This window comes from Aulonocara sp. 'chitande type north' Nkhata Bay, linkage group LG1 (genome assembly GCF_057382095.1).
Source record: "Aulonocara sp. 'chitande type north' Nkhata Bay isolate Kocher_YH1m ecotype deep benthic linkage group LG1, A_spYH_male_GT1.1, whole genome shotgun sequence".
Classification (NCBI taxonomy): domain Eukaryota; kingdom Metazoa; phylum Chordata; class Actinopteri; order Cichliformes; family Cichlidae; genus Aulonocara; species Aulonocara sp. 'chitande type north' Nkhata Bay.
The window spans coordinates 19,911,519-19,932,800 of record NC_141344.1 but is presented as its reverse complement, the minus strand read 5'-3'; the positions used below and the strand labels follow the sequence as shown (position 1 = coordinate 19,932,800).

Genomic DNA, 21,282 nt, shown 5'->3' with positions numbered 1-21,282 from the left:
ATAAAAATCCTGGAATAGTGCATACATAATCAACCCACAACACTGACTAACAATGGCCAGAAAACCTAGGAAACTAATAAAAACCCCTACACAGTTCAAAGCACATCTCTGTTTGAATCAAACAGACTAGGGTGTGTATATTAAGGTCAGATGTAGCAGGAATAAATGCTCAAGACCACTGAGAAAGAAGTGTGATATTCATTAAATGTAATCTAAATCAAGCAGGTTTGGGGAAGCTGCTTGATTTAGATTAGGATGGCCAGTCTTTGCTGATGTTAACCACTAGACACAATCATCTTTTACAACACAAAGGAAAAACTGTTATGGTATTGGCACTCCTGGGTTAAAAAATAAATAAATAAATAAAAAAATCACCTATTCCTGAATTACTTTGGATCAACGAACTAACCTCGTACTCATTTAATATGTTTGCTGTCATCAGTCCACCCATTTGCTTTTCCAATATATTCTTCAGAAGATTGCAAGGCGAGCTGGAGTCCACCTCAGCTATTGTAAGGCAAGATGTGGGCTAAACCCTGGACAAAAATGTGCCTGACATTTATATCATCTATCCATCCATCTACCCATCCTCTTCTGCTTATCCAATTTGGCCTATCCAACCCCACTGTGACTCCAGGTGCCTCAAACTAGATGGTAAGTACTGTAATGCTTGGTCAGGTGGGTTTGCTGGTGTTAACACCGAGATGCTCAATAGTAGCACTAGCAAAGTAGCAAGGCGGTAGCCCAGTAAACCATAACCAAATGTGCTTTTCTGTCGGAGGATGCACTATTAAATGGTTAAGCTGTTACTGTAACGTACATAATAAAGGCAGTAGATTTTGGTTTTAAAGATAAGGCTTGACCTTATTTGACCTTGAAGAAGAAGTCCAAAGTAACATAACATTTAGAATCCCCATAAAACATTCCCTATATGCCTACAAATAATTCCAGTAAGAAACATACAGTTGTTTTAAATAGCTCTTTTTAGCATTATTACCACTTTGACCTTCAGACCTATTGACATTGAAGGAGAGGTCAGAGATCAAATGTAACATATTTTAAATCTTCATATGTTACATTTGATATTGTACTTTCTTTATGTTGACAATACACAACACACTTGTAAGGATCACAGTTTCTAAGGTATATGGCTTTTTGTAAATTTTAACCAATAAATCATTAAGTTGACCTTGAAGACCTCGGTGAATCTAAGGCAAATTTTAATGCATTGTTAATAGGGCTGCCACAAACGATTATTTTGATAGGCGACTAGTCACCGATTATTTTTGCGATTAGTCGACTAATCAGATCATGCGCCCATTGGACGTACAACGTACAGCTTATTGCACCAGCATGAATCTGCTCTTATATAACTATCATTAGCTTACAGCTTTAAGTGTTTAAGGTATGTGCTAACTAAAAATAAAGACAAGATGATTGTTTGTTAAATTTTAATGAAGTTTGCAGATTGTTTCGGTGGAGTTTAATAAACTCAGCCATCTGCTCCTTGCTATCTAAAATATAACACAACACCGGAGTATATTCTCGAGCATCTCACACTTCTGATAATCAGTTGTCTGCTTGACGTTTATTCAGCTGTGTAAAAACTATAACTTTAATCTCAGCCAAACTGATTTACTTAGGAACAAATAAAATACTGAAAAAAGCCAAACAATATCATTTTTAAGTTATCTAAGTGACTTATATATGTTTAACCTGAGTAGCGAAAGACGGCAGTGGGTTTGAAAACGATTTGCCGGCTAGTGAGCCTTGCCCCCGGTTAGCTATCGAGCTGGTGGGTAACAGATGTCTCCGAAAACGTTGTGCGCTTTTGAAAATATGTGGTGGCAGATATTTGAAGTTTACACAGCTGCATTCTTTGGCACTCTAGTGTAGTTACTGTGTGTGTGTGTGTGTTTATAAGTAGTTTTAAACCTTGTGATCCACAAAACAACATAACAGTAAAAGAAGAACTGACTGCGTTACAGTCAGTGCTGGAGCAGCGGCTTGGCTCATGCGCGATTCATTTTCTAGTTTGGACGCATAGATGGGAACATCTCCTGCCCTGATAGCAGCGGGGGGAGGACTATCCTCCGCCCGTGAGTGCTTTGGCACGGGTGAGGTGCCCACGGTAGCACCGCTGCTTGTTGAGAGTAAGAGCGATACGCGCTTTCACGTCAAAAAGTCGTCATAAATAAGTCTCCAATAATACAAGTCGCCAGATTTGTCGCTAGTCGCTTTTTAGGAAAAAAAAGTCATTAAGGGGGTCTGAAAACTCGCTAAATATAGCGACAAAGTCGCTAAGTTGGCAACACTGACTGGGCGCTAACCGTATCATTCAAATATATTGAATGTTGCAATGTTGACAAAGAGAGGAAGTGACGTAAGATTTGCGAATGCGGGGTACCGATCGGGTTTCCGGTACGGATTGGGTAGCGACAAGGCCGCGCTATGAATCCTGGGACACAGCTTCTTCTTCGGGGTTTAATGGCAGCTGGCATCCTTGTACATGCAGTGCTGCCATCTTCTGTTTCAGTCCGTTATTACACTCTTAAATCCTACTACTTATTCCTGCGTCTTTTGGGATCTTACAAAGTTTCAAAACGACGCATCGACTATTAAATTGGTCGACTAGTCACGATTACGTCGACTATCAAAATCGTCGACGTAATCGTGACTAGTCGACTAATCGTGGCAGCACTAATTGTTAACATGACCTCACTCTGCACCTCAACAATGTTTTCTTTTTTTATTTTAAGTTTTCATACATCCTTGTTCACCAAAATGGTACTTTGTAGTACAATGGACGTCAGACAAGTTTCTGTTGCATGAAAATGTCACGTCATGATGAGTCTGCCCAAATGTCAGCATCTGACAAAGTTGGGGGTAAGAATTTTGTCTTTTCAGCTGATGATCAGTAAGATCGAGAATTTTACTTATTTACCATACCTATAGGACTTGGAAGTCTGGAACATTTATTGTTTTGAAAACATAAGATTGGCTTACTAACTCTAGTGTGAAATAATAAAAAAAAATGCGTTGTGTAACTATGGTGAATTAACCTACACTGTATGTCTTTGTACTCTGGGTACCATTCAATTTCTTATTCAATAAACAACAGTGATAGTTCCACAGTGCTAATGCCGTAAAAATTCAGAACTGTGCATACAATCACTAAGACCATTTTGACGACTTAAGTTTGTGCTACAGATTTTCTTCACTAGAACAAAAACAACACGGTAAATCCTACAGCCCAAAATGCAGGGGCTGACACTGCTCCTGAACTCTGTATATTGTATGAGAAGTGTATCGAAAGACAGACAGAAACAGACAGCTTAATGACTGCAGATAAAAAGAGAGGAGGCAGAGGAGTGAATGAAAGCAAGAGGGAGGGAAAAGGTGTACGAGATGGAGAGAAGAAATTAGGTTGTTATGTATATTGCTGGCAATTCACACATGCACATTCCATCTGAGATCCCATCAGCTGTCAAACTGAGAAAGCGATGGGGATGTGGGAGTGGCAGGAATCTCAACAAGGCCTGAACTTGGCGCACCACTGAGACCTAATCAAAACACAATCACATTCACTGCCAGAACAGACGCACACAGGCCCGCACCCATACATTCATTCTCTCCACACACATTCACACCCAAGCAAAGTCCTAGTCACTCCCTTTCCTTTTCACACAAACACTGTTTAACAAATGTACACATAATCATTCACACACTCACAGAAAAAACATTAACTTGTAGTCACACATGGGCAAACACATTTTGTTCCATGCAATCAAACTTCAGCCTATTTCAAACTATCCACTGCTTCAAGGCAGAGAGATGATGTATGAAACTGCCCAGTTAAATACTGGCTCTTATCTTGAGCTATGACCTGTGACTTGAGTTTATCTCCATTATGCAGTGGTTCATTTCAAAAGCTTCACCTCTGTTGGAGGTTATTGGTATGGGAGACACAGACAGGAACTCTGGTTGCATATAGGGATCAGCCAAATGTGTCTCCAACTGAACTGAGCCTTCCCCCTAATACGCAATCCCTCTAGACAGTCTAGGCGCTGCAGTAGTCGAGCCCAGAGTCCACTCACTCAGGTGTGAAGGCATCACGGCTGACCAGTTCCTAGGTCAGCATTCTCATCGTTAATCCACACAGATAGGCCAAATGCTGACCACTAGGAAGTAATTGCTTGGAGTTGGCCCTGCCAAAAGCTCTCTAATGCAAGAATAGGTGTCTGAATGTTAAGAACATTTTTTTCCCTTGTGATTTATTTGGTTCTGCTAAACTTAGAGATTGCCCTGGGTAGATGTTACAGATAAGATTAGATCAGCTGTGGTACGCTGTAGTTGTGATAAAGCTCCAACTTTACACACATATTAAATGTTTATTTTTCTATCCTATCTGGGGGGGGGCGGCAAAGAATTTTACTGTGTGCCAAGTGCGCAAATATATTGCTCCAATGGGTAAGAAGTACTGACTTTGAAGCATTTTCCTATTTTCTACTTTCCATTGAATTTGGCATCCTTTCCTGAGAGAACAAAGGAGGTGAGTTGTCAAGAGCCCTATGAAATACTCCTGACTACAGCAGGAGAAGAGCAGACAATAGAAAACCACACTAAAGATAAACCAATGACAAGATAGTGGAGCACAACAAACTTGACTTTATAATACAAAAACACCATAAATAAAACAGAATACAGGATGCCCTTAAAAAGAAAGCAAACAAATGCACCCTCTGTCTCTTCCTTTTGACATGATTTACTTTGCTACAGTTATACTGATAAGTGGATTTGTCAGATAGTGAAGAAAATTCAACCCATTTACAAAAACAGACATCTTGTGGGGAGTTTGCATAGAGCGTTAGGCGTTTGGCACAAGTGCAGATGGATGACATATCAATGAGACGTAAGATAACACTGGAGATGTTCCCCCGCCAAATCTGTGCCACTAAAATAAATAAATAAATAATGAATACAGCTACTGTATAGAGTGTTGGCCCACTCATTATTATTGTATCTGCCAGCTTCAACCTGGTTAGAACAAGAACACACAACTATAAGTAAAAGTATAGGTTCTTCACCTCACTAAGCAGACTTTGGTATGATAGTGGAGTTTAGAACTGGCAGTCAGCCAAACTATAAGTGAATGAGCTCTGATCTTCACTGTTAGAGTTGTTGTGAAGGAAAGGATAAATGCTGGAATCACCCATTGGCTTCAGGCTGTCCTGTGGGGCCAAAGAGCAGTCTGGCTACACAAGGAAATGAATGGTAGGAGAAAATAACCAAGAAGAATACTACTTTTTTCCAGAGAAGAGAGCAGTGAGTTTTTAGCACAGAGACACTTACCTGTCCTTTTCGAGAAGGATTATGGGGTTTATGTGCAACAGTGAAGCTTCAGATATACGAGTCCACAGACAGAGCACCAAAGTTTGATATCAACTTAACAGTGACAAACCGTACCATGGCTTCAGAGATTACAAGGGAGAGGGAGGTAGCAGGGGTGGGGGTGGACAATTTCTGACACAAAGTGCAGCGCTGCATACTTTAACATTGTTCTCTCTCTTAGTTTATTTTCCTCTCATCTACTCTTGCCTTCTTTGCAGTCCCTCTCTGTCAAGTGGCACAGAAGCGAACGAGCCGAACGTCTCTGTCTGCTTACTGGGGCAAGTGAACATCTGAAATGACAGAGGGTGACGTTGGCTTGAGTGCTGGAGAAGATGCCTCAGAGCTAAGTGAAGGACCATTAGGGAGACAGTGATAAGATGCATGCATGCATGCAGGGCTACTGAATGTTCACCTTGAACAGCCTGGTGTCATCTTGTGCTGAGGAGGGCTATCACATGGTGAGAGCCCAGCATCAAACTCCAATCAAACTCCATCAAAGCTGAAAGCAAAATCAAACTGATGTCTACACATGCCAAAAGGTGCTGTGACCCCCAATGCTGTTATTATTCATGCACAGTGACTAGCTATTACTGTGATGCCTTCTCACTTCAGCTAGCATTCCTGTATTGGGCAACTAAGCAAAGAGCTTTTAAGAGTTAACTGATGAACTGAAGACTGCTTGTCAAAAGAGACACTTTAAGGTCAAGACAAAGTGTGAGAAAGGTGGCACGCAGAGATGAGCATAAACATTACATCTTTATAGTTAAAGTACACCGCTGTCTCATTTTTATTCAGGCACAGAACCACCAGAACATGGATTTTTACATTTTGGAGGGAAAGTGGGTTTGATGTATGACATTTTGCCTGAGTCTATATGTCTGGTAAATTAGCATACACACAAGTAATGCAGATGATTTCTATGTCAAAGCTTTAAATAAAAAAAACTTCCCTTTGAAATACCAACAATTGAAGGCCTGTAGATATCATGTATAATAGATATGCACTTTGCTGCTTTCTACATACCTAGAAAATACTGCAGAAACATATGTTTAGGTTTGTTTCAAAAGTTACTATGATGTGTACAGAGGGGGGAAAAAAAAAATCAGTGTATTTGTGCGACAAATGTTGGACCCAACTACAGGGAGTGCAGAATTATTAGGCAAGTTGTATTTTTGAGGAATAATTTTATTATTGAACAACAACCATGTTCTCAATGAACCCAAAAAACTCATTAATATCAACGCTGAATGTTTTTGGAAGTAGTTTGTAGTTTGTTTTTAGTTTTAGCTATTTTAGGGGGATATCTGTGTGTGCAGGTGACTATTACTGTGCATAATTATTAGGCAACTTAACAAAAAACAAATATATACCCATTTCAATCATTTATTTTTACCAGTGAAACCAATATAACATCTCCACATTCACAAATATACATTTCTGACATTCAAAAACAAAACAAAAACAAATCAGCGACCAATATAGCCACCTTTCTTTGCAAGGACACTCAAAAGCCTGCCATCCATGGATTCTGTCAGTGTTTTGATTTGTTCACCATCAACATTGCGTGCAGCAGCAACCACAGCCTCCCAGACACTGTTCAGAGAGGTGTACTGTTTTCCCTCCTTGTAAATCTCACATTTGATGATGGACCACAGGTTCTCAATGGGGTTCAGATCAGGTGAACAAGGAGGCCATGTCATTAGTTTTTCTTCTTTTATACCCTTTCTTGCCAGCCACGCTGTGGAGTACTTGGACGCGTGTGATGGAGCATTGTCCTGCATGAAAATCATGTTTTTCTTGAAGGATGCAGACTTCTTCCTGTACCACTGCTTGAAGAAGGTGTCTTCCAGAAACTGGCAGTAGGACTGGGAGTTGAGCTTGACTCCATCCTCAACCCGAAAAGGCCCCACAAGCTCATCTTTGATGATACCAGCCCAAACCAGTACTCCACCTCCACCTTGCTGGCGTCTGAGTCGGACTGGAGCTCTCTGCCCTTTACCAATCCAGCCACGGGCCCATCCATCTGGCCCATCAAGACTCACTCTCATTTCATCAGTCCATAAAACCTTAGAAAAACCAGTCTTAAGATATTTCTTGGCCCAGTCTTGACGTTTCAGCTTGTGTGTCTTGTTCAGTGGTGGTCGTCTTTCAGCCTTTCTTACCTTGGCCATGTCTCTGAGTATTGCACACCTTGTGCTTTTGGGCACTCCAGTGATGTTGCAGCTCTGAAATATGGCCAAACTGGTGGCAAGTGGCATCTTGGCAGCTGCACGCTTGACTTTTCTCAGTTCATGGGCAGTTATTTTGCGCCTTGGTTTTTCCACATGCTTCTTGCGACCCTGTTGACTATTTTGAATGAAACGCTTGATTGTTCGATGATCACGCTTCAGAAGCTTTGCAATTTTGAGACTGCTGCATCCCGCTGCAAGATATCTCACTATTATTGACTTTTCTGAGCCTGTCAAGTCCTTCTTTTGACCCATTTTGCCAAAGGAAAGGACGTTGCCTAATAATTATGCACACCTGATATAGGGTGTTGATGTCATTAGACCACACTACCTTCTCATTACAGAGATGCACATCACCTAATATGCTTAATTGGTAGTAGGCTTTCGAGCCTATACAGCTTGGAGTAAGACAACATGCATGAAGAGGATGATGTGGACAAAATACTCATTTGCCTAATAATTCTGCACTCCCTGTATACATAATAGTCAAACATTTGCATACCACTCCATGCTATGGACTCAATACGTTTTTTTGTATTGGTACAAAATATGCAATCCAATTAGTTTGAAACTTCTAGAATCAAAATGGACGATGTGACATATTCTTTCTTTGGACGCCAACCATGGCCATGTTCAATCGTGTTAGCTACACCAGTTCGGAGATACAGATTTAGACAGCAAATAGCCTCAGTTTATGCCTGATGGATCGAACATGCATGCTGACAGCTACTCTCTCCCTTTCTCTCTCTTTCCTGCGCCTTGTCTCTTCCGACCAGTGTTTGCAGAGTTGGAAATTTCTTAAATAATTCATGCTGTTAATAACCAGCACAGTCTCTATGGCACAGAGCAGTCCTGTTCAAACACAGCTATGCGTGTGTGCGTGTCTGTGCAGCATAGTGAAAGGAAACAGTGTTTGAACAGTGAGGTGAAGGTATATGTATGAATGTGTATGTGATTGCAGTACGAGTTATCACAGACTAGGCAAAATTGACTGATGTGATAGTTAGGGTGGTTATAGGGTGGGCTTCTGTGTCAACACCGGGGAAACCGCAGATTTCTTCCAACAGCGAATGAGCTGAAGGTCACACACCGCACGATCATAAGCAGAAGGCTCGTTGGAACATTTATGATATTGCAGACAAATAGCAGAATCAATGGCACTCTGTAAAGAACACAACAAGTAGAGCACTAATGACAAAGTGACTTAATGAAGGTCTCATCTTCGGTATTGTGGTCATCGTCAACATCGTATCATTATCATCGCGCCCTATTCAAGGCTTTAGCTCTTCGTCTATTGTCTCTTTGTTACAACTGGACACACTGTCTGCCTGTGAGCTCGCCATCTTTTCAGCCTGTCTGTCCGTTTCTCGAGACGGGAGGTGCAAGAAACAAGTGGGGGCAGACCTTCAGCAAAGATGACCTTGGCAAAAGTCTGATGATTTGTGGAGAGCAGCAATATCAATAATAATGAAGAAATTAATAAGCTGGTGCGCTGGCCTGAGGGTTCGGCTGCGGGAGATGGTGGGGGGGACAGTGGCTGACTTTAATAGTCGAGTTGCCGGGGGGGGGGGGGGGGGGGGGGGGGTCATGGCTGGCAGGAAGAAGAGAAGGGAGAAAAGGGTGGGGGGGTCAGGGTGGTGTGGAATAGGGGGTGGTAAGTGCATGATTTCCTTAGCAGCATTGTGGTGCTGCAGTCCATGCTGTCACACGTCAAAGAGGGAGCAAATCAAAGGCAGCTCTTTTGATGAATATAAAACAGAGAGTCCTGCTGAGAAGCACTCTCCCTCCCTCCCATTCTAATCACAGAGCTGCAGAGGCGGCGGATTGCACCAATCCCCCCCCCCCAGCCCAGCCCAAAATGAAAGGAGAGGGGGGACACGGAGCACACACAATCACAACAAAGGCTGCTTTATAATAGCAATAAACATTTGTCCTTTTGAGACATCTGCACAGACTGATTCTACGGTGTGGTAAGATGCAAGAAAAGCTGTAACGACATCATCAAAATTTTAGAACCTACCAAACCCTGAAAAAGGTCGTCCTTCTATATCTAAAATTGTGCTGCATGCGTTTTTAAGTTGTTGTTTTTTTACCCTGGAAACATCAAACACTTCAATACTCTATCAAGCACTGAGGCACATTTGTTTGCAGCTTGTAGTGTTTTGATAAAATGCCTGACATTTAACAGCCTATTTAAGCTTTACTTAACAGAACCTAAAGTATTAGATTGTGCTAAAAAAAAATTCCAGTGTAAAAAAATTGAACCATTATGAGGGAAAATATGGAACAAAATATGCTCATTTATTCTCAGTGTCTTTTAAAACCAGCAAAATTGTATTAGGAGTAGCTAATAATATCCCTTATGACAAAGGATTTAATTTAATTTCTTTAATGCCTTATTTTACTATTATTCTTACCCAAAAGTCCCAAATGCAGCAGTCCTAGACACTTTAACCTCCTTTCCAACCTTCAGTACTTCTTCACTTTTAAAAGTATATTCCACCTGCTTCAATTAGTCACCACTAAAGTGTTTTGGCTATGTAGACTGTGTCAAAAGATTTGTGTAAAGTACTTAGCAGTTATTCCATTCACATTAACAGCGAAGTAGGAAAAATGATTAACCCAGAATAGCAGATCAGTCAGCAGAGGACAGTGTGTTGAGCTGTACATTAGTGCTATGTTCAATGCAGCTGAGTCTACATGGACCGAAGAATTGTCATCACTGTATTCCAGCAGATCTCAGCTTCTGTAGCACTGCCTAGATCCACATCCCCTGGGCAGTGTTCCTCTACTGCTCCCCTGGCAGCATTTGTGTGTGACACCAAAGCCCACTCCCACCCAAGCCCTGAGCCTAGAAAGTGACACATGCATGGGTGTCGCTGCCGTTTCACCTCCTGCCTGCTGAAGTATGAGGCAATTTCCTGCGAGTGGTGCAGGGTGAGAGAGAGAGAGTGAGAGTGAGTAGTGGGCTAGGCACAGCACAGCTCTGCTGCTCTCTTTGATACTGTCAGGGAAGAGTAATGGCTCTCTGTAGCAACAGCCACCACCAAACTAATGTAGTGTGACTTTGGTTCTTCTTTCCAATGCATTACCAGCATAGTGAGAAAGAAGGGGACAGGAAGAAGAGAGTCAAACTGTGAAGAATGTGGGAGTAAGGTTAGGTCTACACAGGGCATGACAGAATCTTTTCAGCGTTAGCAGTCAATTTCCTTAAGTCCTAAAAAACAAAGAAGTGACAGGCATGTTTTTGTAATAAGAACATATTTACCAATTTGCTCAACTCTTGCCTTCATGCAGAATGCTATTCAGACTATTCTACCAGGAAAACAGGCACAAGCAAATTCCAGTCTTGTTAGGCAGGACAGCTCCAACTAATCTTTCCAATGATTTGAAGGTCACAGCGCTTTAGTGCAGAGAGCAGCTTAAGGGCCTCATCTAATTGGGCAATCTGCTGTCTCAGCAGCTATTATAGCCTTGGTCATTTTGTCTGACCTTGCAAATTTAATGACAGAGAATACAAAGCTGACCCATCATTTTTGCAAAAAATGTATTGTTTTCAAATAAAAACAAGAAGAATGAAAGAAAGATGCTCTATTTGAAGATCTGTGTACCCCTCTAGTCTAGTAGTTAGTTATAGATGCATTCTTAATGAAACTCAATTACAGTACAATTTGTAGACATGCAGAATTAAGAGCTGATTCATGCACAAAATTATTATTCATTAGAGCTAATTAAATGGCATGGTCTTTAGGCTGACTGCCAGATGTGTGGCGATGTCAGAGATAGTGAGTCTTCTGTGAAGCCTAGAGAGACAGGCTGTTATTCAACTTGGCCTTGGCTCCCACACTGAGCCTAACATGCACAATCATTAGAAAACCATCTAACAGGCAAGCCTTTCTTTATTTCTTTAAACATGGCAGGAAGTTTGCAAAATGAGTAAGAAATTAAAAGTATTTTTAATGTTATACACTGAATATAAAGTTTCATCGCTTGTATTATTGGTAAATGGCCTGTATTTGTATAGCGCTTTTCTAGTCCCTAAGGACCCCAAAGCGCTTTACACAACCAGTCATCCACCCATTCACACACACATTCACACACTGGTGATGGCAAGCTACATTGTAGCCACAGCCACCCTGGGGTGCACTGACAGAGGCGAGGCTCAAGGCCTCGGACACAGCGACCGAGACTGTCCAAGCTGGGGCTCGAACCGGCAACCTTCCGATTAGAAGGCGAACTCCCAACTCTTGAGCCACGATCACCCTATTATTACGACTTGTGCTGTAATTCTAAATACATTGTTTGTTCAGATGGCAACGCAGTTTGTTGTTTTATCTGTTTTAAAGACCTGTTAATGTAGTTTATTGTAAAAGCAACTTCTGAAACACATATTTAGTCTTGCACACATCCTGATTGATTACACACAGACTCATCTAACATAAATAAAGGGGAAAAAGATACATGGAAAGACAAAGAGAAGCAGAAACAGTGCAAAAGTGAGGTGTACAAGAGGTGTAACAAGGCAGGGGTTGTCTGGAACCCGTGGCCTAGGGCAGTACATGGAGAGAGATGAGCTGGTGTGCACACTGCAGGGTATTGTCTGTAAACGTTGGGGCTCCTCTAACAACTACTGAGGCTAGGTTTGCTGAACAGTGGGTCACAACCTACTAGCATTTGGTGTGTTTATCTGTGCGTTTCAACAATGTATTTCCAAAAAACAGCAAAGCAAGCCAAAACAGCAGACAGAGAAAATAAACGGGGGACATATAACAAAAGAAATAAACCAGACCCTTCGTTTTTACTGTAACAATTACTGACACACATTAATCAATGAATGTTTCTTCTGCCTCCTTCTACCGTGAACTGTGGGGCAGATGTGTTTAACAAAGTGCAGCCCTCCCAAGTACCTTCAAAACAGGACCCTTGAACACATAGCACTGTTCACCCGTTATGAAGCCACTGTCTGTGCCTGCCCTCTGCCAAGGCCTCCCACCCACACTTTTTATTTGTTCAGCGTGCACAATGTGACCTGGCCGCGCATATACCTGTGCTTCTCTTTATCTCCTGCTTCCCTGAAGAGAGCTTGTTGAAGCTGTGTTTCCACAGTATGATGTCCATGTTTGAGGAGATTTTTATTTCTAAGGGGTTATTATACCATGCTCATTATTTCTGACCTGATGCTAGCCACAACAGGCACAGCACACTGCTTGAAATGGATGTTCTAGCTCTTCCTAAACCTTGGTATTAAGTAGCCTCTTTGATCTCTCTCCACTGTGACAAAACAGCAGCACCAGGCCTCCTAAATGAACCACTCAGAACTCAAGCAGCGCGCAACAACATCAAGTAGAGCTGGGAAGAAAATATGCAGATCCTCTAGGAACACACCCCAAAAAGGACCTAAGTATAATTAACTACAATGAGCTGGAGGCAGATGTGTGACTCCAAAACATAAAAGAAATGCCTACCTTCAGTATTTTTCACAAATTGCACTGAAAATTAGGAGTTTACTTAATGGAAGTAGAGCATTTCATCTGTTAAAGGTTATTTGTTATCTTCAGGCACCCAGAAAAGACTTCAATTGTCTTGATCTTCACAGGTTTCACTGCCAATCATTAGCATGCTAATCTTGAGTGATTTTTCAGACCTAAAGGAAGCACATGGAAAGTCTTTGTCAGCCCAGGTTCCTGAAAGACCTCTACATTACATATGAGATAAAAGCTTTTTGAACTAAATTACAATACATCCTCCAAACACGGGCTGTTCAAAGCATTCTGAAGTAGTGCAGGTGTTCACTGGACACAGGAGAAGTGAGCCCAAAGGCCTTTTTTGTGATACCATAATTCATCGCAGGTAATAAGCTCTCAAATTACAGACATAGAGCTGAATTCAGCCAACCCTTTACAAAAAGAAACAAACAAAACAAAAAAGAAACAAAACAAAAAAACAAAACAAAAAACCCACACATTAGTTTTGCCTTTCCTGAGTCTTACCAATAAGCAGATGGGGCCTGCAAGATTTACCAAGTAAAACGTAAGACTTTTAACCCAGACAAAATGTACTTTAAGAACTCCACACCAACCAAAACACAAGAGCACAATGAAAAACCATATCATATCAATATTCAATCAGTACAACCCAAAGATAAGATAAGAAGCATAATATAAATGGACAAATTAACCAATTAAATGCTAAGTGATTTAACACAATTTAGATTATTGCTGTAAACTTCCCCGTTCAGATTGTAAGCTTGATGGTGCTGGCTGAAACTCTACTAAGTCAATTTTGCGTTTAGTTTCGAGTTATATACTTCCCCAAAAAGTCTGGAATTGGATAATAAAACTTCTCTTTTTAAACTAAAGAGCTGGCTTTGGGGGACAATTTTTTTGGTACCTTTAGAAATATAGACTTTTAGTATATTTTAAGGTCTTTTTTTCCTGGAGAATAAATCTAGAATAAAACTACTATCTTCAGCACTGTAAGACCTACAAATACCTTCTAAAATGAAAAAACCTGAACCAAAGAGAATCCAGTTTGATTTGTGTTTAAAGCTACGCTAACACAAAAGCAGACAAAAATGGCTAAAAATGGCATAAAGGTAAATTGGTGGATAATTCTCATACTAGCTACAGTAAGGCTAATTTATTAGAAATATATATCAAACATTTTGGCTTGGTGTCAGTCATCCACATCTAGCTGCTACCTCACCAAATCTTTTGACTAATACCAGCTCAAACAGTTCTTCCAACCAGAGATTCACTAGGCTAATTGCTAGGGATCACTACTTTTATTTAACAAGAACTCAAAATCATAATGACTCCTTATTACAAATTCTATCTGCAAATGCACAATGGAAATATCAAAAAGTGCTGACAGGGTGACTGGGAGCAAAGATAAGGCTCCATGGTAATTCACCTCAAAGCAGTGCCTCTGTGAGGACATGCAATGGAGAACTAGGACTGTAACACGTGTGGCAAAAATAAATACGGGGCAACAGAAATTCTCATTTTCCAATTGGGATAATTCACTGCTCTGAAATTGAAATGTATTATTGGTAACCATTCCCAAAAGGAAAAAGCACTTTTTGGGGGTTGATTAGCCCAGTTGAAGGAATACCAGTGCAGATAGGATAATGTAGTTTGCTAGATTAGAAATGATAGCTACACGGTAAAATGACATAAAGGAAATAATAAAATATAACACCTAGTGGAACCACGATGAACGTACACTGAAAATGTGCACTTCAGTAAATAATCAGACAATGTCAATTATGTGAAAATGGGCTGGCTATGGAACATTTCTATTCCGGCACTGGCACAATCAACCTTTTAATGGCAGGCTGTTAGATAATAGCTTTCTGTCTGTTGGCCTCCAGTTTGAGGACCCAACATATCCTTTTCACATGCTACAGAGTGGCAGTGGTAGTAGACTGTTACCTGAGTGTTTAACAGATCCATCACAGTGTTCAGAGACTGATGAAATCCACACTGCCTCAGGAGTAGAAGTGAGTAAGTTAGAAATCAAGAAAACATGGAATATGCTAAGATTCAAATGTGACAGCGCCAGACAAACAAAGGCAACTGCCTGCACAAAACCTTTATAAATGTACAAAACATGCACTCTGTTGCTATGGTCCAGTGCCAGACATCACAAAATATCCCCAGTTGCTGACTGAAGCTTTTACTATTTCATTATTAGCCATAGTTGCTTCCTTAATGCTATAATGGCTACTTATGCTATTGGGTAACTGCTAATAGTTAAGCAGCTAATGCTGAGGTGCGTGCCAGTCAGGTTAACACTATTTAATACTTCAAGGTCTTAGAGACCCGACTTTTACTGAAAACGGAAAAGAAATGTAAAATTCCTCATGAAGACTTGATCGGTGTCGTGAAAGTCAGCTACTTCACTCACAAGTTAGGGGTGGTTCTGCCTGCAGCAATGCTGTATAAAGTAGTGTGTCAGCTGGAGGATGTAAAGATCAATAACGGTATCAGTAATGATGCAAATGAGCATCTAATCTGACACTAATGTTTAGTATCGATTGGCATCTGAAAGTTGATTTGTTTGACAACGCTAACTGCCAAATACTTGTGACCATCAGCAACAATTTCTAAGAGACAACAGAAGAATAATGAGTTTCCTCCTTTATGCTCAATACCTGCCAAAAAAGCACAAGTTCAAGGATCCATTTTGCTCACTCACATATTTCATTCCATACTTTCCCCTCTCGCCCCTACTAACCTAGCCCTCCACCTACAAAGCCCATTCTTCAACACAACTGGGGAATTTCAATCCTATTTCATATCCTAGAACAAATTCCTTCCCTGATTACTGATGCATTTCAAAGCAGGCATCATTATATTTTCAGACCACTTTCTTTTAAAAATGTACTGAAAACCTTTATGCTGGTTCCCAGGGGCCCCCTTCTCTTCTTCTGTTATGCTCTTATTAGTCTGACTCTCCTACTGCCTGCTGGGGGATCCACATTGCTATTCATTTTCTGTATCTCTGACCTCTGTGTGGATGGAATTCATCTGGTCTATCCCTTGTTCTTTACATTACTGTGGAGACAAGCAGCTACTGTCTGGTGCAGCTATTAAAACATAAACACCATTAAATAAAAATGTGGAGCAGTGAGGGATGTGGAAAGAGCCAAAGAGAAGCATGACTTTCTGCTGTGCTTATAGTCCAGTGTAATTGAATTGCAGTCTATTCTGTAATGAGTAATGTTATGTATGAAGTTAGGAAAGAGAGCTTTTACAACTTCCACTGATACACATATTGAATGCAAATATTTAGAATCTATCAGCTGGATTATTCCCAATGCAATATTGGCTCACCTGTTTGGCTAAATTCATGTCATGGATTCTCTTGGGGGAAAAAAAAAAAAAAAAAAGAAAATGTAAAAATACAATAAAATAAATAAATTTAAAAATCTTGTACAAACTTTTAAGTCCACGAGACCTTGGAAAATTCTAAAACTCTGCACTCCAAAAGACTTTTTCCATTTATAAATTTTTGAATGGCCCTGAGAGCTAGATTTCATCATTTTTTGCAACCCTTCTCCAAACCTCACCAAACTATAGGATGAGTGTTCCACCCCCAAAAAGGTAAATTTTTTTAATTGTATATTTTTAGAAGAACTATTAGTTTCAGTGACCTAAAGCTGTTGTCCAAGGGAAAGTAACTATTTATTTCAGAAACATTTAAATAATTAAGCTGTTTAAAAGACTGCAACATTAAATAAATTCAGAGAGTTTAAATTTTTAAGTCGGTATGTGTACATTGTTGACTCAAGATTGTTTTCTGTGTGTTTTTCTCTGTGTTTATGATTTGCAAAAGAGACTGAGAGACAAGTTATTCATTTTAATTGATGTGGAACCACTAGTAGCCTTTAAAGGACATTTCATTAAAAGTCAGAAAGAAAAAAAAAAGAAAGAAAAAAGTCTGAAACATTAATTAATAAAAATTCACCCGACAGCAGTCTGCCTTTAATCAACCCAGAGCATAGGTAGGAAAAGAGCAAGAGACAGAATGATGACCAGTGGAGGTAAGGAGGAGCTTTTATTGCCAGAGTCTTTAATGCAAACCACGAGTCACTTGCCCGGCTAGGAAACCCTGCAAAGAACTGCTTGAGTTGATGAGCTCGTCCAGCTGAATGATATACATCGCCAGGCATAGGCGAGAGCTGTCCATTAGTTACAAGGGTTCCTGTAATGCTCCACTCCAGTACATTATTTCCAAATGCATCAGTCAGCGTCATGCAACACAGATAAATTCTAATGGTTAAGATCTGTAATGCATAGCCTCACCGCTGCTATATTACGCTACAGGTTAGGAGGGCAGTAAGAGAGAGGGGGGAAAAATGTAATTTATTTTTCACTGTAGCCAGTATTCTTCCCATTAGCTTCAAACGTGAGATAAGTTATGGACTTTAACGAGCACCTTTAGCCACCAGAGCACGCTGCACACAAGACTGCCGGGAGAAGAGGTGTGTTGAGGGCTAAGGCAGGAGGGACTGGCAATCTGAATGGATGGCATGGATGACCCACTACATGTGGCTCACAGTCCTCGGTGTGATACAAATGCTAATTATACCAGAAAATTAATTAAAATCATTCAACCATGAATAGCAAGAAATTCTTGTGACAACTTAACACCGGTCCCATATAACGTATCTTATATGAATCATAATTTAAAGTGGGGGGCTTCATGGAGGCCATTCACATAAAATGAATGACCACCTTTGTTTTTTTGAATCATGCAGAGGCGGCCTTGCCTCATGCCTAAATACACATATGTTTGTAGATTTGCTAATCCAATGTCATGGCTGCAAAAGGCACAGCTGTCCTGACCTTTCAAAAAGCTGTGGGATCACTTCCTGTGTATCAGACAGGCAAAGGCAGGAGGTATAAGTGTGCACACACACACACATGTACGCACACTGATGTCGCCCTAAAGCTAGGACAACCATAGTACACTAGAAAAGGTCACACGTATCTTAATTTCCTAGATTGTGTGCTTCCGTTCATTAAATGATCAACTAAGCCTGTAAGGCTGTTTCTCACAACCTCATACATAAGTCCAATCTGATTTATGTGTTCGTTATTGACCTAGCAAATATTAGGACCGCATAACTTCAATATATAATGTATAAATAATCTACAAACTATTGTTCAGGCACTGTTACAGAGGTTCAGGTTGTTATTACTAGAAGATAGAGCTGGGCGATAGAACGATAATGATATGTATTGCGAAATAACCTTTTCTCGATAGAAAAATTTAACTATTGCGATAGAATAAAAGAAAAAAAAAAGAACAGCCAATCCAAATTAAGTAGCGCAGAACCGAACCAATCACAGCGTCACGTCATGTGACTTGTTACATGCAGCACAAGTGCCAAGGCGCACATGTGTATTTGTTTGGGAAGCAGCCAGCCGGGCTGCCCAAGTAAAGAAGGAAATGAGTTTGCGGACTAGAGAAAAATCAACAGAGAGCGTGAGCGAAGGTTACCGAAGAAAAAAAACAGATGATGGTTCCAATGCCGGAGAGACTGTCGAACGGAAGAACCATAGAAGTTCCGTAGTGTGAAGGTATTTCGGCTATTTCAAGTCTGACAAAAAACAGAGTAGCGCGCACTGTAAATTGTGCCGAAAGCAAGTCTGGAAATACAATAAAGCGGTGCATGCGCAATCTCTGACTGGAAGCGCTAATTCGTCATTCGGCTTTTGTCAGACTAAAGTAACTGTTAAAACTGTTTGAAAAGTTAAGCTATACAACAAGGAGAGATTGAGAATTTCCTTTTAGTTCTCAGTTTATTTGATATTGACAAAAGTTAGTCAATTTTGTTTGTTCTTCTGTAAAACAAACTAAGATTTATTTTTAGAATTAAAATTTTGTTTGTAAGTGGAATTGACAATTTAGTAGTCTTTTGTTTGTTCTATTTTGAAACTTAAACGCTTTAGCGGCTGCGTTTTGTGTAGTTTGCAATATTTGCCTTTATTTATCTGAAAAAGTCTCATGTTCCTTACGTACATCTACCCTGTTGAACTTATTATGGGAAATAAATATTTAAATAAAAACAAGCTGCTGATTATTTCACATTTTACTTGTGAGCAACGGCACATTTAAATCTTACAAATATAGTTATTTGGCTTATATCGTGATATATATCGTTATCGCCTGAAATGAAAAAAAAACATATCGTGATATGAAATAAATCTTATCAAGGTTCAAGGTTCTTTATTATATCGCCCAGCTCTACTAGACGATAATAGTTTGAATGATTTTAAGATGAAATAACATTTCAGCATTGCTTATACATCTCACTTGTTTCTACTCAGAGAGAAAGCTTTTTTAAAAAGCTATGTGGGAACACAGAATTATTGCTGCAATATTACATATTCACAAATGTGAAACAATATTACAATACTGTGTGTGAAATAACGTGAAGTAATATTACAAGAATTTATCATTAATCTGTGATTGCTTTGTACATTTCTTTATGTTTCTGCATTCAGCAAAGGACCATCTCACTTTAGACTTACAAGGTATGCATTCACATGCCGTCTTTGCCTTCTCTGACTTTTGTCTTTAAGTAGCCTTGAGCTACACTGTTTATCCCTCAGAATATATCTTACTGTCAGCATAAAATAAATGTATTTAAACTCTCACTACATGTTCAAATTATAGCTCTATTCAGTGAGCCATTTTTGTCAATGCTAACACATTTGAATGTCAATACTTTAGTGCTGCTCCCTCATTCCACTCATTCAAATAAACAGGTCAGAACCTATTTGTATATGTAATTAAGTATACAGAGACAATGCATGTAGGATTCTTCAAGCAAATACATCCTTCAACCGATAACCTAAAATTCTCTCAGTAAATTTGTCGCAGTTTTCCAGATTTTAAAACCTAATTGGTGTTAGCGCATAAGAAGAGACTACACTGGCAGAGATCATGAAGGAAAATAGCTATTTATTTAATCAAAAGCTAAACCAACTAAAGTTAATGTCCAATTTCAAACTTAACTAGCTGTGTGCTCAAAAGAAAAGACAGCAAGTCTGCAGCAGGTACTACATAGTCTCGTCGTACATCCCATCATGTGCCAGCTGTGTTTATCCCAGTAAAACTGCTGAGGCTTTAATGCAGATGAATTATGAAAAAACTACAAGAGTCTTAATTACTGCACTCCCTCTACTCAGTCTGAATAATGCAAGATTCTGCTTACAATTACGATAATGTGCACTGAATGCAGTAGTCAACATAACTGCTTAACACAGCGTTAGTCCCCTTTGTACAGGTGTGCATTTCAGGATTAGACTCATCAGAGTGCATGTGCGAGTACACAGATGAGTATGCTTCTACTAATGTGGCATGTGGTGCATGCTAAATGCAACCATTTAGGGACATGTGGCAGTGGACGTGTTTACCCTCTGGCACTTGTCTCCGGTTCATCGAGGGTGAGAAGGCAGGGGGGCTGTGGTAGCATCTGCTGGTAAGAGCAGAGGGAAGTGCAATGAGGCAGAAGACATGCACAAACACATCCACACATGCACACAGACACATGCAAATACCTGCACTGCAATAACTGCCACGACGAATGTGAAAATATAATTAGACAATGACAGATAACACAGAGCTTGGCTGTCATGTTGACAAAGCAGACTTTCTGAGCTGCCGATTCAGGCACAGGCAGGCAGCGATCTTATCGACTGTACATCTCACTAAACATTGACAGAAAAATTCTAAGAAGCAGCGATTTAAATTTAAAGTTGGCTAAACTCAACTATCTGACTTGTTGTAGCCATATATAAATGTCACGTTTGGCATTTTTTTACTTGCCACAGCAACAGGGTACTATAATTCTGCTGTTAAGAAAGGCACATTGAATTCTGACCTGATGATGTTGAGGAGGAGGCTGTATGTGTTTCACAGCAGGATCTACTCACACACTGAAATAAAGGCTTCTGTTAAGCCTCCAATATCAATGTCCAGATGCTGAAATTACACTCAGTGTCTGTAAAAATGTGGAAGCTAAGCAAATTCCAATAAGACTATATTAGATCTTTCTTTTTGATGTCTTTGTCATGACCACATTAAATATCATTTCAGCCTATCAGCCTATATTTACACAGGTACTAAATAAGGCTTTTCCTCATAC

General features: G+C 40.1%; 1 protein-coding gene across 14 annotated transcripts in view; it reads right to left on the bottom strand.

Annotated features, from left to right (window-relative positions):
• The window catches only part of LOC147338995 (uncharacterized), a 137,685-nt gene that overhangs the window by 78,920 nt on the left and 37,483 nt on the right, over positions 1 to 21,282 (bottom strand). For 8 of the 14 annotated variants that reach the window (XM_086287446.1, XM_086287440.1, XM_086287474.1 and 5 more), the window contains one exon: positions 20,552 to 20,613. The exons of 2 other annotated variants lie outside the window; for them this stretch is intronic. In XM_086287446.1, coding sequence (XP_086143572.1) covers positions 20,552 to 20,613 — 62 coding nt within the window. The remainder of the gene's footprint in view (positions 1 to 20,551; positions 20,614 to 21,282) is intronic. 4 more of the 14 variants (XM_086287524.1, XM_086287504.1, XM_086287519.1 and 1 more) reach the window with 1 other exon arrangement.